Source organism: Spodoptera frugiperda, chromosome 16, assembly GCF_023101765.2.
Source record: "Spodoptera frugiperda isolate SF20-4 chromosome 16, AGI-APGP_CSIRO_Sfru_2.0, whole genome shotgun sequence".
In the NCBI taxonomy this organism is placed as follows: Eukaryota; Metazoa; Arthropoda; class Insecta; order Lepidoptera; family Noctuidae; genus Spodoptera; species Spodoptera frugiperda.
In genome coordinates this window covers 289,157-305,100 of record NC_064227.1, presented here as the reverse complement: position 1 = coordinate 305,100, position 15,944 = coordinate 289,157, and the positions used below count along the sequence as shown (strand labels likewise).

The window sequence follows — 15,944 nt, the reverse complement described above, 5'->3', positions numbered from 1 at the left end:
CGGGGATTTCAAAACGTCATGCTCTTGAATATTTTTTGGTAAAATGTAATCTACAGAAAACCATCAGTTACTTGACAAACCACTTTATTGCATCCAATGCATTCATACAGAACATTGTCCACAGAACTGTCTAGATCTCCATCAAATTAAAGAGATCAACCCGAACTCACAAGTGCTGTTCGTTCTCTTCTCAAACAGCGAAGACATGAACCGAACAGAAGACGCAGAAGAGAACAAAAGGCCGGAGAAGAGGATCAATGTCGATGCTCTAAAGTGGATATTTAGGTTGGTGCTTTTATAAAATAATGTAGTGGTCTTGAAGGAATAGGCTGACGAACCAGCAGACTGATCACCTGATGGTAAGCTATTGGCGCTGCTCAAACACTCGGAGGGGGTACAAGTGCGTTGCCGGACTTTTGGGGGAAAGGGGCATTAGGCTTACGGTAACCACACTCTTACGGCAAAACTATACAAGCGTTGTTTCACGGCTGTTTTCAGTGAGGCCGTGGTATCACTCTTGTTGAGTCGGCCCATTCATGCCGAAACATGGCTCTCTCGTGTGTCTTCAAGATGTTTTATGTTATTTAATGTAGTTCCAGACAAAGCCAGGAGGCACAGAAGTCCACAGAGAACAAAGCAAAAGGAGAGGAAACAAGACTGTACGAGGAGCAGAGAGCGTTCATGACTGATATGATGGACCAGTGGGAGGTCATGTGTGAGTACCATAGTTTACTTAGTATGACTTTGATGACGTACTCGTACCACAGTTTGCTTAGTATGACTTTGACGTACACTTTCTTCTAGCAAATGAAGTCCAATTTTATTTAAATAAAGTTTTACTTTTTTAAGATATACCAGTCACTGACTTTTCCTCTCCTGAAGAGTAGAATAGCTTAGAAGTTAAAAGACTTATATAGTTTAGGAGACGATACAAGGTCGGGCAAAGGGTTTTCATGTTGTACAAAGGATCCTCGTCTACTAATTAAACATTTGAAACAAGATTCTCTCGTTGCCCTCCCCTAAAAGTAATACATTAAGCGCTTAAGCGCTGATAGACCCTCAAAACCAGTCAATCATAAAGTAATCTTTCTGCATTTTTTTCAAACGTTGCTATGGGGCAAGTTAGTATGGACAACTTAGTCGTGTATCATTTCTCCTGTCGTGGGTGCCTTTATAAACATACACGTGGCACCCAGAACCGGAACAATAATTTGTGGATGACACAAAGAATTACTCCGTATGGGATGGAACCCGCAACACGTTCCACGGCAGTCTGTTGCCCAGCCACCGCGCCAACCGTGCAGTCGTAAATAGAAATAGAAGTTAAAAGAGAAACAATGCGTATGTGTTTTAAAATGCTATCGTTTGGCCCTCCTGGGTGTGTTTTAATTGAGAAATAAACATACAAATTGACTTAACCGTGATTATTATATCGTTACAGCCACACCGCCTCCAAAGTACAATGTGAAGAGTCAGTGCATACTGCTCGACGACTCCGACTTACTCCGCACAGCTGACCACAAGTCCCTGGCACCGTTGCTCGCTACCCAGCAGTTGGGGGAGGGGTCCCCAAGGTCCAAGGATGATAAGGTTTGTTTATTCTTAAGTGGCATAATCAATTATAGTACGAATTACTACTATTAGGTGGTCAGTACCCTTAGTACGAGTTTGCTTTACGTTGAACGAAAACGAAACGAGAGCGCGTTCGTCGCCCTGATTGGTTGGTTAATTCGCGCCGGCCAATTAGAGCATCGAACGAACTGGCGTTTCGTTTTAGTTCTACGTAAGGCAAATTTGTACTAAGGGTACAGATGACCCGATAAAGGTCGCAAGGTGCCTCTGGATGTAAATCGCTTCTAACTAACCGTTCTGAGTGTAGTTGCAGTGTGATCAGAGTGAAGTTGTTGGTGAGCGGCTAGACAGTAAAGTGCTGTATTATTAAGACGAGCCAATTAAGGGATTACCCATTTAACAGAGACTAGGCAGCACCATTCATTGATATCTTTTAAACTGCTATCCCCAACCCAAGGCGGTTGCCAAGCGTGGAGATTATAGCAACTTTTGTCATGTCTAGAAGATGACGATGATGTTTTTTTTCTGTAGGTGGTGAAGTCCAGACTGACATTGCTTAGTACTGTAGTGAAGTTTGCAGCAGACTGCCTGCAGAGCTACCTACTGGAGTACTGTACCAAGCTTAGCGAGGTGAGAGGAACTTTCAATACAAGTTAAATCTATTAGACTAACAGGATTTTATGAGATAAGGCGGTATAAAAAAGACAGATCACCTGATAAGCAATCGTAAGTAAGCAATATCAGTTTTTAAACTGACATGGTCACTAACACTATTATTAGAATTTATGACGGGAAACTCATCGAAGTGAATAAACGTGGTAAATATCCCGTCATAAGTTCTAATAATAGCGTAAGTAAGCAATCGATGCTACCTATGACATCCGCCATACCAGAGGAGTTATAAGTGTGTTGCCAGCCTTTTGGGAGATTTAAGGATTGAGGATCTGGAAATTTGAAATTAAGGAATTAATTATTAGGGTCTCTTCACTCACACGACGAAACACGACGTAGTTTTCCTGATTTCTGTAAGACCGTATCACTCCGGTCTAACCAAAATATTTATATCGAAGCATGGCTCTACCTCACACATGAAAGCATTGGCGCACACAAAACCGATACATTATTGTTGTGGTTTGTACCCAGGTGCACGTGCGCCTCCTGCAGCGGTTCATCCTGGCGTCGTTCGACCTGGCGCGGGAGCTGCAGGTGGTGCCCCGGAAGATACAGTACGTCGCCACGCAGGAACAACAACTCTATGAGGTGGGGAGAATTGGTGCTCTTTGTATTGTCTTATAAATGTTTTATCCTATCAATTAGATCATTAGTTTAATGGAAAAACGGTTAGGTTCCATTTTGTAAGATCACAGACTATTTTGTTGTATAAGTTTTTAAACTGACATGGTCACTAACACTATAATTAGAACTAGAACTAGAAGAGAAGATTAACTTCACTTACGAGTTGGAAAATGAGAGGACATTGCCATTTCTGGACGTGAAGATTTTAGTTCGTGCTGACGGCTCTCTGGGACACTCGGTTTACAGGAAATCGACTCACACTGACCGATATTTACAAGCTGATTCCCACCACCATCCCAGACAACTAAACTCTGTAGTCACCTCACTCACCAACCGCGCATATGATTTATGCGACGAGGAACATCTACAGGAGGAGCTGACACATGTGATGAAGGTGCTGCGGAGTAACGGATATAGGATTGCAAAGCACAAGAAGAAACCCACTAATAGACATCGGAGGTGCGAGGTTGAGAGGCAACCAGCATTTATGCCATATGTGAAGGGAGTGACAGATAAGGTTGCAAACATTCTCCACAAATACGCCATTAAGACTGTCTTCACTCCTTTCCGGAAAGTTTCCCAGATGCTGCGCTCGCCGAAGGATAGCTTCCCTCTAGAAAGACCTGGTGTCTATACCTAAAGTGGACTGTAGTTGTCGCAAATCATATATCGGTCAGACTAAGCGTACTGTGGCTTGTAGAATTTTTGAGCATATCAGAGCGGTGAAAAACAACGACACACAAAAATCCGCTATAGCTCAACACATCCTGGAGGCTGGATCAAACCACTGGATTGAGTTACATAACCCACAAGTTATCTCGACAGAACGCCACTATATACCTAGACTGGTAAGAGAAGCGATTGAGATAACCAAGTACAAAAACTTCAACCGGGAGGATGGGTTTCAACTGTCGAGGGCTTGGAATCCAGTGGTCCAACTGTGTAAAACCCGCAAAAGTGCCAAGAAAGAAAAAAGTTCGCGAGCGGACACAGTGAGTTTTGTGTGTCGAGAGTTAAACCGAGATACAAGTGACAATGGTAGTGGTGTTAGCGATGTCAGCAAGAAACGAACGAGAAAGCGGGTAGACCGATTTGTCTGCTCGTGAACACCCACCCGCATTTACTCCAGTTAATCCGTGATCATGGCGCTTGCAACAGTGCCGAAATATCGGAAACTCACAAAATTCAATAAACATGGTAAATATCCCGTCATAAGTTCTAATTATAGTATTTTGTTGTAACTTGTTAGATTTTCCCGGATCGGGGTAATACTGTGGGGTTTTAACGGGTTTTCGCAGTAGTAGTAGTAGGATGAAGTTGGGTATGATAACCGGTACTTATCAATAGGTTTATTTTGTAGGTAATACATGGGTTTCTCACCCCCTATTAGATGAGACTTTAAAAGTGGGTGTAAATTGTATAGCGGCATTTTGTGCCGTAATATGCACCTCTGTCTACCCCTTCGGGGATAAAAGGTGTGATACGTGGGATTCATAACACAACTCGTTAAAAGTGGATGTCACTTTTGAATTTGTGATATGTGCACCCATATTCACAAGTGCCTTCCTGGTCTATTTGAAATAAATAATTTTGACTTTAACTTTGACCATGACTTTGCCCAAACCCTTCGGGGAATAAAAACGAGCTCGGAATTAGAACTTGTGTCACTGGAAACCTTGAATCACTCTGTAATCAATGTTTCACCCGACAGACGATAAACGAGAAGTTCTCGGAGGGCGACAAGAAGCGCGAGCTGCTGCAGATCATGCAGGAGGTGCTGGACGAGATGAAGGCCGAGGTCAACAATATGGACTGGAGTGTCGATGGTGAGCAGTTTTGGTAGTTTGCAACTTTATACTCATTTTGTGCATACACCTGGTCGGTTGCGTACTTGTCTTACCGCATCTGGTGTTTCATGTGTCCATGGGCGGCGGCAATTGCTTACCATCAGGTGATCCGTCTGCTCTTTTATCGGCTTAAAAATTCAATTATTCCCAGCTGTGCAGTATTTTTGTGCCTTTTCTCTTGCTGTTTCTGTCATAGATCTTGGTTGGAACGAGCTCAACCTTAAATAGAGCTTTTATGTGGAATAGAACGGCAAAAACTCCCTGTCCTGATGGTAAGCAATTGTAGACATCCGCAACACTAGATGAGTTTTCAGCAAGTCGCGACGTAACTCCAGTCAAGCCGGCCCATTTATGCCGAAGCATGACCATTACACATGCTTAACTTTAATAACTTTTGTCCACTCCAGACCTCCCTTGGCACCAGGACCCCCGCTTCATAGTATCCAACTCGATCTTCTACTCGTCGTCCCGGTCGGCGAGCTCCCCGGACCGCGTGTCGCTGCGCCTGCGCACGGCGCCCGACCTGCCCTCCGACGGGGAGGAGGCCGTCTCCTACGACACCTACAACTTCGACGACTATGAGATCATACGGGCCAATGATGAGAGTTACTCGGATTCTTTTGGGAAGAGTAAGGTGGGTTGAGATAAATGTAGAGTTTTTAGTTTAAGTTTTACTTAAAATTGGATTCTCTTGTTTGATTAGTTAGTGTTATCATTTTCCCATGGGCGTGTCTCATGACTTTGAATTCCGGTTAGGCTCGAAAATAGTCGAGCATCATCGTATTTTCCCAAAAAAGTCAAAAATTCATTGTAAATCAAGTTAAGTACCTGATTTATCTACACCTGACCTTTTATTTGACTTTCGCCTCGACCTCTCAACAAATATATTTTGTTGGTCACAATAAAAGAGCTAAAAAAGTTAACAATATAATATCTCTCGACTCAGCTGACATTTTCTCCAAGATTCAAATCCAAAATCTACAACAATTGCAACCAAATTAACATCCATATATTATTCCCCTTTAGCCCCCGGAGTCGTCAGCGGAGGAGTCAGCCCAGTACAGCCACATCCGTGTGGAGAATGAGAGGGGGGAACTGTCCTCGCTGGCCGCCGCGCCCAGCCTCAACTCCTGCTCCTACAGCGGACATCTGTCCATGAAGCAAGCCTCGCTGGATGTACAGCAGACTGGTTTGTAGCTTTTATGGTATAAGTCGGCAAATGAGGAGATGGATCTTTACCTGATGGTAAGCAATAGACACTTGCAACACCAAAGGAGTTACAAGTGAGTTGTTGGTTGCTTTGGGGTTGGGTTGCGGATGCGTGGGAGATTGGGACTCTCACTTCACTCGCATAACGAAACTGAACGTATAAACATAATACCGGGCGTTTTATTCCATGAAACTGTCCCTTATTTCCCGATTCAGTAGATAGAAATAAGCCAAATTGCTGCATTAAATACCTACATCTATCTTTCTGTTATTGATAATCTTAAAAACTACTGAACGAATTTTTGTATGAGATTGCAAAGTTTATCGAGAAATTGAGTACTGGGTACGAAATTGAGCGGGAAACTAGTTATGAGCATGTAATTATTTGTTGCAGTTCTCTCTAAACTGAGTCAGAAGATCAGTTTGAAGCTAGCCAAGTTTGTGGACTGCCTCAAGGACACGTACTTCGGTACTCTGCAGAGGTAAGAATTTATGGTGTTCAGTTAATAATAGTTTAAGTAATTGTTGGTTATTGGTGTGTTTATAATGTGATTTAGCATGATGGTTAAAGAGTAAAGACGTTCCAATATTTCAACGTTACAAAAGTAATATATTTCTTAATATCAAGGCCAGTAGGGTCTCATACCTTACTAGGAATACCTTACTAGCTCCATCTCACAATTACTTAATTAACAAGTATTTCTGAATCTATATCCTAAAGAAGCTTGGCCTTAGTCGAATTGTTACCTTTAGGCAAAATAATAATGATAACTTTACTTAGGCTTAACTATTTACTAAGATAACTTTTATTAACTTAGGAATTTCATCTATTATATAAAAATAAGTCAGGTTTTCCTTCCTGACTTTATAACTCCAGAATGCACGAACTGATTTCCACGGTTTTGCATTCGTTGGAAAGGTTGCTCCATGAGGTTCATAGCAAAGAAAATTCAAGAGGAAAGCAGGAAAATAGGGAAAACATTGGTGGCGAAATAGAGTTCGCTTGGTTTACTAGTGTAAGTCTAGAAACGTTCATGTGTAATGCAGATTTACTGTAAACATTTTCCAAAATAAAGACGATATAATTTGTTTCAGATGCCTGGACTCCCTGGAGTCGTCGTGTCGCCAGGAGCTGGGCGGGCGTCCGGCCAGCGAGGCCATGCGACAGTTGCTGGGCGTCGCCCGGACTGTCGACCTGTCGCCCTGTGCCTCCTTCCCAGTACTGCGGTCACTGCTGGAGTCTCTAAGGCGGATACTGTATAAGTAAGTAGTATTTAAAGACGTTTTTAGATTCGGGTGTGTCTTAAAACTATAGTGTCCTAATATTCCTTGATGTTCTAAATAGTCTGTTTGCTAAGGAATTATGTGAACACTTTCTATAAGAGTGATGTTGGGGAAACAATCGTTTGGTTGTTTGAAAACAAAAACTTATGAACGAGTTTTGTTTGTCTCTTCTAATTTCTGACTCGATGTCCGATACGTACCAAAAAGGAAAGTAGTCGAAGTTTTATTGGTTTTGTTAAAATTGGTATCATTTCCTATTTTGGTCAATACTGTACATTTTAGCTTACCAGTAGCACACACTTTGACTTGCCACCTACCCGCATGTATGGTACGGCCAACCAATTCAATCACCCCCTCCCCCCAGACTGCGGCTGGTGGGCGGCGGTGCGGAGGAGGCGTGCTGCGTGTTGTCCCCGCTGTGGCGGCGCCGCGTGGCCAGCGCCGCGCTCACACAGCTCGCACCGCATAGTCTCGCACGGCTCATCTCCACACAGGTAACTTGAGGAGGGGAATCATCCAATGTCTTCTCGGGTTAAGTTCTCCGCCTTAGGTGAGGCGAGAGGGAATGTCAAACTCTTACTGACTAAAAACCACCTTATTCCTATTTCTAATCCTTCTCTACGAGCCGGAGCCCCGATATCCCGCTAGATAGTTCTCAAACTACTACTACATTCAATAAAGCCAAGGATACACCAAGGGACCAATGTCCCGCGACATGTCAAGCGAATTTTCGTCTAACATGTCAAGCTTTCAAACACCAAAACCTTCACTTATTTTTGGATTTAACGGATTGCAAAAAAATATAATTATTTGAAATAATATAGAGGTATATGTTACATCAGATACTAGAAAGACTGAGCATGGCACACGAGAAGTACCAGTCGGCGCTGACGGCGCTGGAGACCGCGCTGGCCGGCAGGCTGCATCACACTGAGGATATCAAACTGGCCATCAGGAAGAAGTAAGTATTGCATCGTTACTTTTATAAGCAAAAGCAACGTCACGCCTTTCATCCCCAAGGGGTAGGCAGAGGTGCACATTGTGGTACGTAATCCCGCTTTACAATCTACACGCACTTTTCACCATTTGTGTTATAAGTCCCATGTAAATGGGTATGACCCTATTGCCATATACTGGAAACAATTCCCAGTCCGAGATGTCCTCTTGTCCAGTAGTCGTACTTGCGACCACTCGACAAACGATAAAAGTCGTGACGTTGCACAGTATAATAAATGTTTCAATGTTATAACACAAACTTTGTCGCAGGTACGCGCCTACATTCGCGCGGCTGTGCCTGGAGAGTACGTCCATGTGTGACCTGCTCATGTACGGGACTCCGGAGCTGGGCAGGGAGATAGGTGAGTAACTATACAACGCAGACGTACGCGAGATGTGAGGCAATCTGTTTTCTATTGTATCTCATATACCAACAGACAGTCTCAGATCATATATCAAGTGTGGGAGAGCCATGCTTCGGCATGAATGGGCCGGCTCGACCGGAGTGATACCACGGCCTCACAGAAAACCGACGTGAAACAACGCTTGCGTTGTGTTTCGTTGTGTGAGTGAGGTTACCGGAGGCCCAATTCCCCCACTTCCCAATCTTCCCCATCCCCGATTCCCGAACAACAACCCTTAAATTCCTAACTCCCAAAAAGCCGGCAACGCACTTGTAACGCCTCTGGTGTTTCAAGTGTCCATGGGCGGCGGCGATTGCTTACTATCAGGTAATACGTCTGCTCGATTGTCGGCTTGTTCCATAAAAAAAGAGACAGAGGTTAATATTTACAAAATTTTGCTCTCCTTACTTATTTTTAAAAATTGTTTTACCGACGATACCCAATTAACGATTATTCGAGCGCGTAGCTCATGGTTAAGGGCTCCAATTCGGGCTCGAAAATAGACAGGTATTTCGTAAACCTACTTAGAGTACCTAGTGACCCCATTATTATGATTATCAAATTACTTAAATATTGAAACTACATGCTAAGTTTAAATTAAAACGCACTGTGACATAATTCTCAAATATTTTTTTTTACTTATATCTTATCAAAATATCATCTAAGACTATTATGTTTTGTCTGATGCAGGTCGCGGTCAATACGGCGTAGTGTACAGTGTCCGCGGTAGCTGGGCGGGGCGGAGCCCTGTCGCCGTGAAGTCGGTGCTCCCGGCTGATGACAGGCACTACCGGGAGCTTGCCATGGAGTTCTTTTATACCAGGTAACGTATATTAGAAGATTTGGTGATAGAGAGAGAAAGCAAAAATATGGTTGAATTACATGACCAGTACTGTTAGAAGCAGTCTACAGTCATTAAAAACTGATAAAAGTAACTTAATCATGTTTTATGGTTTACTTAAGTAACTGTTTGACGAGGTAACTCGACTAGTTTCCAGTCACAGTAGGCGTCATAGCCATGAGCAGGATTGTGTGATGAACGATGTGACGAGTTTTGCGCAGCCAACTCAATGCTCAACTAATATGAATCCCTACCGTGACTTGAAACTAATTGAAACAAGATAATTTGTCAAATAGTCACAGTAAGCCGTTAAACATAATAATACCCGTTTTCACCAATTTTGAACTTTTTTACAATTTTTTGGACACCTAAAAGTACAGGCAAGGGATTAGTTTAGGTACTTCGTCACGTACCTCTTAGTTAAAAGATATCAGTGAAAATGGCCACTAATGCACGGTTGGTGCGGTGGCTGGGCAACTGGCTGCCGCGCAACGGGTAGCGGGTTCGATTCCCGCACGGAGCAACTCTTTGTGTGATCCACAAATTGTTGTTTCGGGTCTGGGTGTCATGTGCATGTGAACTTGTATGTTTGTAAACGCACCCACGACACAGGAGAAAATCCTAGTGTGGGGCAAAAAAAATGATGACTTTATTATGTCCCCCCAGGAGTATCCCGGCCCACCCCCGCATAGTCCGTCTGTTCGGTTCAGTGGTACAGCGCCACAGCGGCGCGGGCCCGTGTGTACTGCTGGTCCAGGAGCGCAGGGTGCGGGACCTGCACGCCGCCGTCAGGGCAGGGCTTAACTTTGTCGCCAGGATACGGATCGCCAGGGATATCGTGGAAGGTAGGGGGGATACGAGTAGATGGATGCTGATAGTAAGCAATACGCGTCGCTCATGGACACTTCATTCATGGTCTTTCATGAATGAAGACATGACTCATGGTCTTTTGAAGATATGGGGGTTCAGAGAGATAAGTCATTCATCTCAGATTGGGCCTTCGATGGCGGATTTAACCCAAATCCGCCATAACCCTTCCTAAACCCGCTACAACTTCTGTACACCAGGATCAATCAGTAAATACAACCATGAAAACACCAGAACCAACGAATAAAGAGATATCACTAAGGGTCACTCACCACCAAAAAGCCGATAGCAAACCTCGCTATTGCAAATGTCCATGAATGACACTGATTGCTTACTTTCCATTGGCCAAAAAATGTGTGTTTACCAAATTTTTTTTTTTTCTTTTTCAACATTATTTAGACCATGACCTCTGAGTTTGTTTCGGCATTTCTTCTCAGAGTAGTCGGATAGGAAATGCCGGCCTCATCTAGCTATTTGAAATATTGACGTGTAAAAGTGTTATTTTATAACCTATTTACAGAAATAAATATCATTTATCATTTCCTTTTTTCATAACATGATATAGAACAAAGTTCTAATAATGAATGAGGTACATTCTATGATCCCAGGTATCCGCTACCTGCACTCGCTGGGTCTGGTGCACCGCGACATCAAGATGAAGAACGTCCTGCTGGACGGGTCGGACCGCGCGGCGCTGTCGGACCTCGGCTTCTGCGCGGCCGAGGCGCTCATGTCGGGCTCCGTCGTCGGCACGCCCGTGCACATGGCGCCCGAGCTACTGGCCGGCGACTATGACGCCGCCGTCGATGTCTATGCCTTCGGGATCCTGTTCTGGTAAGATGCATTACCATTATAATGATAAAGATGGAAAAAGGTTTTTTTTTATGAAACATGCCGGTAATCGAGCAGACGTATTACCTGATGGTAAGCAATCGCCGCCGCCCATGGACACTTGAAACACCAGAGGCTTTACAAGTGCGTTACCGGCTTTTTGGGAGTTAGGAATTTAAGGGTTGTTGTTCGGGAATGGGGATTGGGAAGATTGGGAAGGGGGGAATTGGGCCTCCGGCAACCTCACTCACACAACGAAACACAACGCAAGCGTTGTTTCACGTCGGTTTTCTGTGAGGCCGTGGTATTACTCCGGTCGAGCCGGCCCATTCGTGCCGAAGCATGGCTGTCCCACACTTGTAGGTTCTCTTCTTCTTCTCCCTTCAAAAGTCAAATATTTATTTATTTATTCGCTCAAAATTTGGTCTTTCGCGATCTTTGACGGTGGTGCTATCGAAAAACGATTAGCCTAGCTTCATTGACAGACAGACTGACGGACAATTCAATTTGACGTTTCAAAAGTACCTTATTTAGGATTAATTGAAATAAATGCTTTGACTTTGATTTTGACTTTGATTGACATGAAAAAAATGTCTTGAATTTCAATATAATAACATGATTAAAAGTATGAGGTATCAGGTTAATTCTCAACTCTAATCAATTTTACAAATAATCTAATACCAATTTGCATTTTAGGTACGTGTGTGCTGGTAACATCAAGCTACCATCAGCGTTTGAGACATTCCAGAATAAAGAACAGCTGTGGAGTAAAGTGAAAAGAGGTTTGTATTTTTATCGTAATATACCGGTAGATAAGTCTAGTAAATAAGTGGCAAGTATAATTGTATCAGATTACCAAAATTGGTAAAATTGTCGAGTATTTTTTTTACTTTTGCAAAATAGGAAGTAATATATAGTATACATTTCCCGAATTTGGTAGATCATTGATAAACTGTGACCAGCCTAAGAACCTTATACTGTTGAAATTAACCCAAAATTGTTTGTCATTTTTCTTTAATTTTAACCTTATTGTTAGATAATTAAGTTGATAGTCCATTTAAGAAATTCGACGGATTGGAATAACTTCAAATGCCAGGCATCACAATCAGTCAATCGATTTACTTACTTCAATCACCAATTTTCTCCCAAGGTCTTCGCCCCGAACGCCTCCCCCACTTCACGGACGAGTGCTGGGAGGTGATGGAGTCGTGCTGGGCCTCCGAGCCCTCCCAGAGGGCGCTGCTGGGCGACATACAGACCAAGCTCGAGCACATCCACACTCTCGCCCTCTCCGACACGTCGCTGCAGGACGACGGAGGGACGCCCGCGTACGACGACTCCGACAACGACAGTTTGGACATGACCGGGATTGATAGGACTTGAGTTGTCTGGTGGAAGGACTAAGTCAATGAAATGTTTAATTGGTGGAATAGAATTGTTAGTGTGTGGGATTGATATTGGTTATAGTAGTTGTTGAGAATACAAAGCTCATTTTTGCCGTGTCGTGTATCGGGCTATGCTGGTCATAACTATGAGCCCCTGTCGTAGCTTGAAGTTATCTCTACATGAGTAAACCGTTAAACTTAATAAACTCGGATCTGCAGACGGCGTAGCGGGTTATCAGTGCTCCGACTCGAAGGAGAAATAGGAACTAGGTAGTGTTTAGTCTACACAGTCTGACACTTTCTCTCGCCTCAACCAAGGCGTGAAATGTAATTGGATAATTTGTTAACTTGGCAAGTCGTCGTTTGGTTGTAATGAATTTATGAACTTTCTTTATGCAGAGAAGTTACAAGTACATTGTCGTCTCTTAAGTTACAACTATCCAGTTTTATACGTGTCAATCCCATGCACTATCTCTTCTATTCTATTCAACTATCATTAAACCATTTATTTAGCGAATCTGATCAATAATAATCACGCTAATATTATAAATGTGAAAGTTTGTTTGTTTAGATGTTTGTCCGTCAGTCACGCTGAAACTACTGCTGGTATACAGACAGCGTATGAGCTGACTTGGGTGATAGGATACTTTTTATTCCGAGCGAAGCCGCAGGTAGAAGCTAGTATGTAATAAAAGAGAGCTTATCTATGAATTTCTTCTATAATAGAAGAAATATAAGTTTTATACATTCTATGTTTTTGTTACATAATATTATTTTGTATAGACACACATTATCAGCATAACAAAGTACCCAAATAATAAAAGATTTGTAACTTTAAAAAAAAATGTCGTTGTTTGAATATTTTCAACTGTGACTGTCGAGTGATAGTGTTCAAAATTGCTTGGCAAAATTTGGCTTGTCCAGGATATTTTGATGTGCTGATGTCTGTCTTGTCTCGTTTCGAAAATCGATTTAGAATGAAAGATACTATTTTTATGGAATAAATGGGTGTAAGCGATCAGCGCCGCCAATGGACACCCGCAACACCAGAGGAGTCATATGTGTGTTGCTGGCCTTTTAAAAAGGAATACGCTCATTTCTTGTGAACGTCGTAATGTTCGAAGGTCGTGTGTGAATTCTTTTGTAGTCGATTTTGATTTGAAATTAAACTTTTTCATTATCAAATCAATGAAAACTGTACATAATATTCTTTTGTAATTTAATTACTCTCATAAAGGTAAATAAGTAACTATACTATTGTTACTTTCTTATTTTAATTAATTGGATTAAATCTAAAACATGTGATATTTTCAGATATGAAATACTATGATTACATATGAAATATTATTAAAGTAAATTCTCAAATATAAAAAAGTTTGTATACATTTTTTGATCTAATAATTAGTAGCCTTTAAAAAATACTTTTTACTGTGTACTTTTGAAAAAATGCATTAAAATTAAACAGTAAGGTCTTGTCACGTCTTGATATTAGTATCAAAGTATACTAAACTATGACGTCATACGATATTCTGAACTCATCACTGTATTTTCATAAATATAAACCTTATGTCAACAGCATAAGAGTCATTGTAAGTAGACACATAATTATTGAACTATTTATTTTTTGCTAACAATTTTAAAATGTAATATGTCCCAGTAACGAGACAAATAATATTAAACTTTAAGTACTAGTTGATAAGGTTTTATATTCGTCTGTGATCAACAAATTGTTATAATGATAAATATGTTTTCTTTTTTTTTTTGTTAAATTGTTGAATGGAATTCTGAATGTTGATTTTTTTGGTCTTTAAAATTCAAAAACATGGTTTTCGCTTAGCGACCGCGAACAAAAACTTAAAATTATATGAAATATAATCATATCGTACGTTTGTACGAAGTTTTAAAACGAATTTCGAATAAAATGTAAAATAATTTGTGTATACTACACTTTTTTAAACACTAAGTCATATACATAAAACTACTAAGTCACTTTATATTTGAAAAATATCAAAATAAATAAGTTAAAGCAACATACAAGTACATTTTTCTCAATTATATTTTATATTAGCACGATTTTTCCACAATTGTTTGCTAAACCAGTCACAAATTCACAGTTACACTGATTAAATGGTCATTCATGAAAATAAAAATCAATTTAGTCCGTCAGTTAGGTAATGAAAAAATACGTATTTTTTTATTTTGTCATATAAGATAACAATACTTAGATAAAACGAATCAAAGTTTAGGAGTGAGAGCAAATACGTCATTTCTACGAATAAAACGTACCTAGAAGTGACGTCAATATCTTTGAAAGTATTTGTTTCCCTAAGAAAATAAAAAATACGTGTCTAATGTTTTAAAATTATTTACAAGACGGACATTAAAATAAAAATTAGTCATCTACCCTATTACAACATAATATAATGAGTTTATACACTTTGTAAATATTTCAGTAGTGACAGCAAGCACTGTCCGTCTGTCTGTCTGTCAGTCTATATGATAGTATTACTGCAGCCGTATGATTGTGTATTTTAAGAACATAAATATTATTGTACACTGGAAATAAACGCTTTTTATATTATTCTTGTGGTTTTATTTTTGAAGTTTTATACTTTGCCCGTCCTGGAAATCAAACCCGAGACCCCTCGGCCAATGAGGCAGTCATAAATATTTTTTTATATAACGTCACGCCTTTAATCCCCGAAGGGGTAGGCAGAGGTGCAATGTACACCAACATTTCACAGTTTATGTTATAAGTGCCATGTAATGGGGGTGAGCCTATTGCCATAATAATATTCCCAGACTACTACTGAGATAATTATACCGGGCACATTTCCAGACTCTGTGCTGAGATTTTTTGGAAAAACCGAAAAAAAAACCCAGCAATACTTTGCCCGACTCGGGAATCGAACCCGAAACCCACCCCTTGCACTTACAACCACTCAGCCAACGAGACAGTTATAAATATTAATGTATAAAATACCTAACTACTACATTAGTAAACGACATTAGTTTCTACTAAACGCCACAACGCACGTACGACGAGCCTACAATTTGCATACAACGAGTAGTCGAGACGTAGAATTATAATGATTATCATAATTTGTGTTCTGCCTCGTTACCTAATGACATTCGAGACGACTAGTACCGGCGCTGGTACTGGCGCTAGTGGCACGCTGCTCTAAATGATTATTATGGAAATAGTAACCCTTTTGGTAGGGGCACAGTGTTAGCGGGTACACTTAATAGGTACCTACGGTAAAATGGGGTGAAATGAAATGAAATGATATTGAAATGATGAAATGATATTAATTTTTGTAAGTTGGTTATAATACACTTTTACACGTCAATATTTCAAATAGCTAGATGAGGCCGGGGTATCACCACCCTTTGAATTCTAGTCCCCGTTTCT

The 15,944-nt window shown here is 41.1% G+C and overlaps 1 protein-coding gene across 1 annotated transcript in view; it reads left to right on the top strand.

Moving 5' to 3' along the window:
* LOC118280585 (dual serine/threonine and tyrosine protein kinase) overlaps positions 1–15,113 on the top strand; it is a 28,061-nt gene extending 12,948 nt beyond the window's left edge. The window contains exons 6-23 of the mRNA XM_050699512.1: positions 125–285; positions 594–715; positions 1,442–1,590; positions 2,104–2,202; positions 2,716–2,832; positions 4,580–4,694; positions 5,123–5,349; positions 5,742–5,904; positions 6,319–6,406; positions 7,020–7,187; positions 7,573–7,702; positions 8,051–8,169; positions 8,475–8,566; positions 9,299–9,431; positions 10,116–10,294; positions 10,925–11,150; positions 11,844–11,929; positions 12,298–15,113. Of these exons, the coding sequence (XP_050555469.1) occupies positions 125–285; positions 594–715; positions 1,442–1,590; positions 2,104–2,202; positions 2,716–2,832; positions 4,580–4,694; positions 5,123–5,349; positions 5,742–5,904; positions 6,319–6,406; positions 7,020–7,187; positions 7,573–7,702; positions 8,051–8,169; positions 8,475–8,566; positions 9,299–9,431; positions 10,116–10,294; positions 10,925–11,150; positions 11,844–11,929; positions 12,298–12,530 (2,607 nt within the window). The 3' untranslated portion in view covers positions 12,531–15,113. The remainder of the gene's footprint in view (positions 1–124; positions 286–593; positions 716–1,441; positions 1,591–2,103; positions 2,203–2,715; positions 2,833–4,579; positions 4,695–5,122; positions 5,350–5,741; positions 5,905–6,318; positions 6,407–7,019; positions 7,188–7,572; positions 7,703–8,050; positions 8,170–8,474; positions 8,567–9,298; positions 9,432–10,115; positions 10,295–10,924; positions 11,151–11,843; positions 11,930–12,297) is intronic.
* Positions 15,114–15,944: the final 831 nt, after the last annotated feature.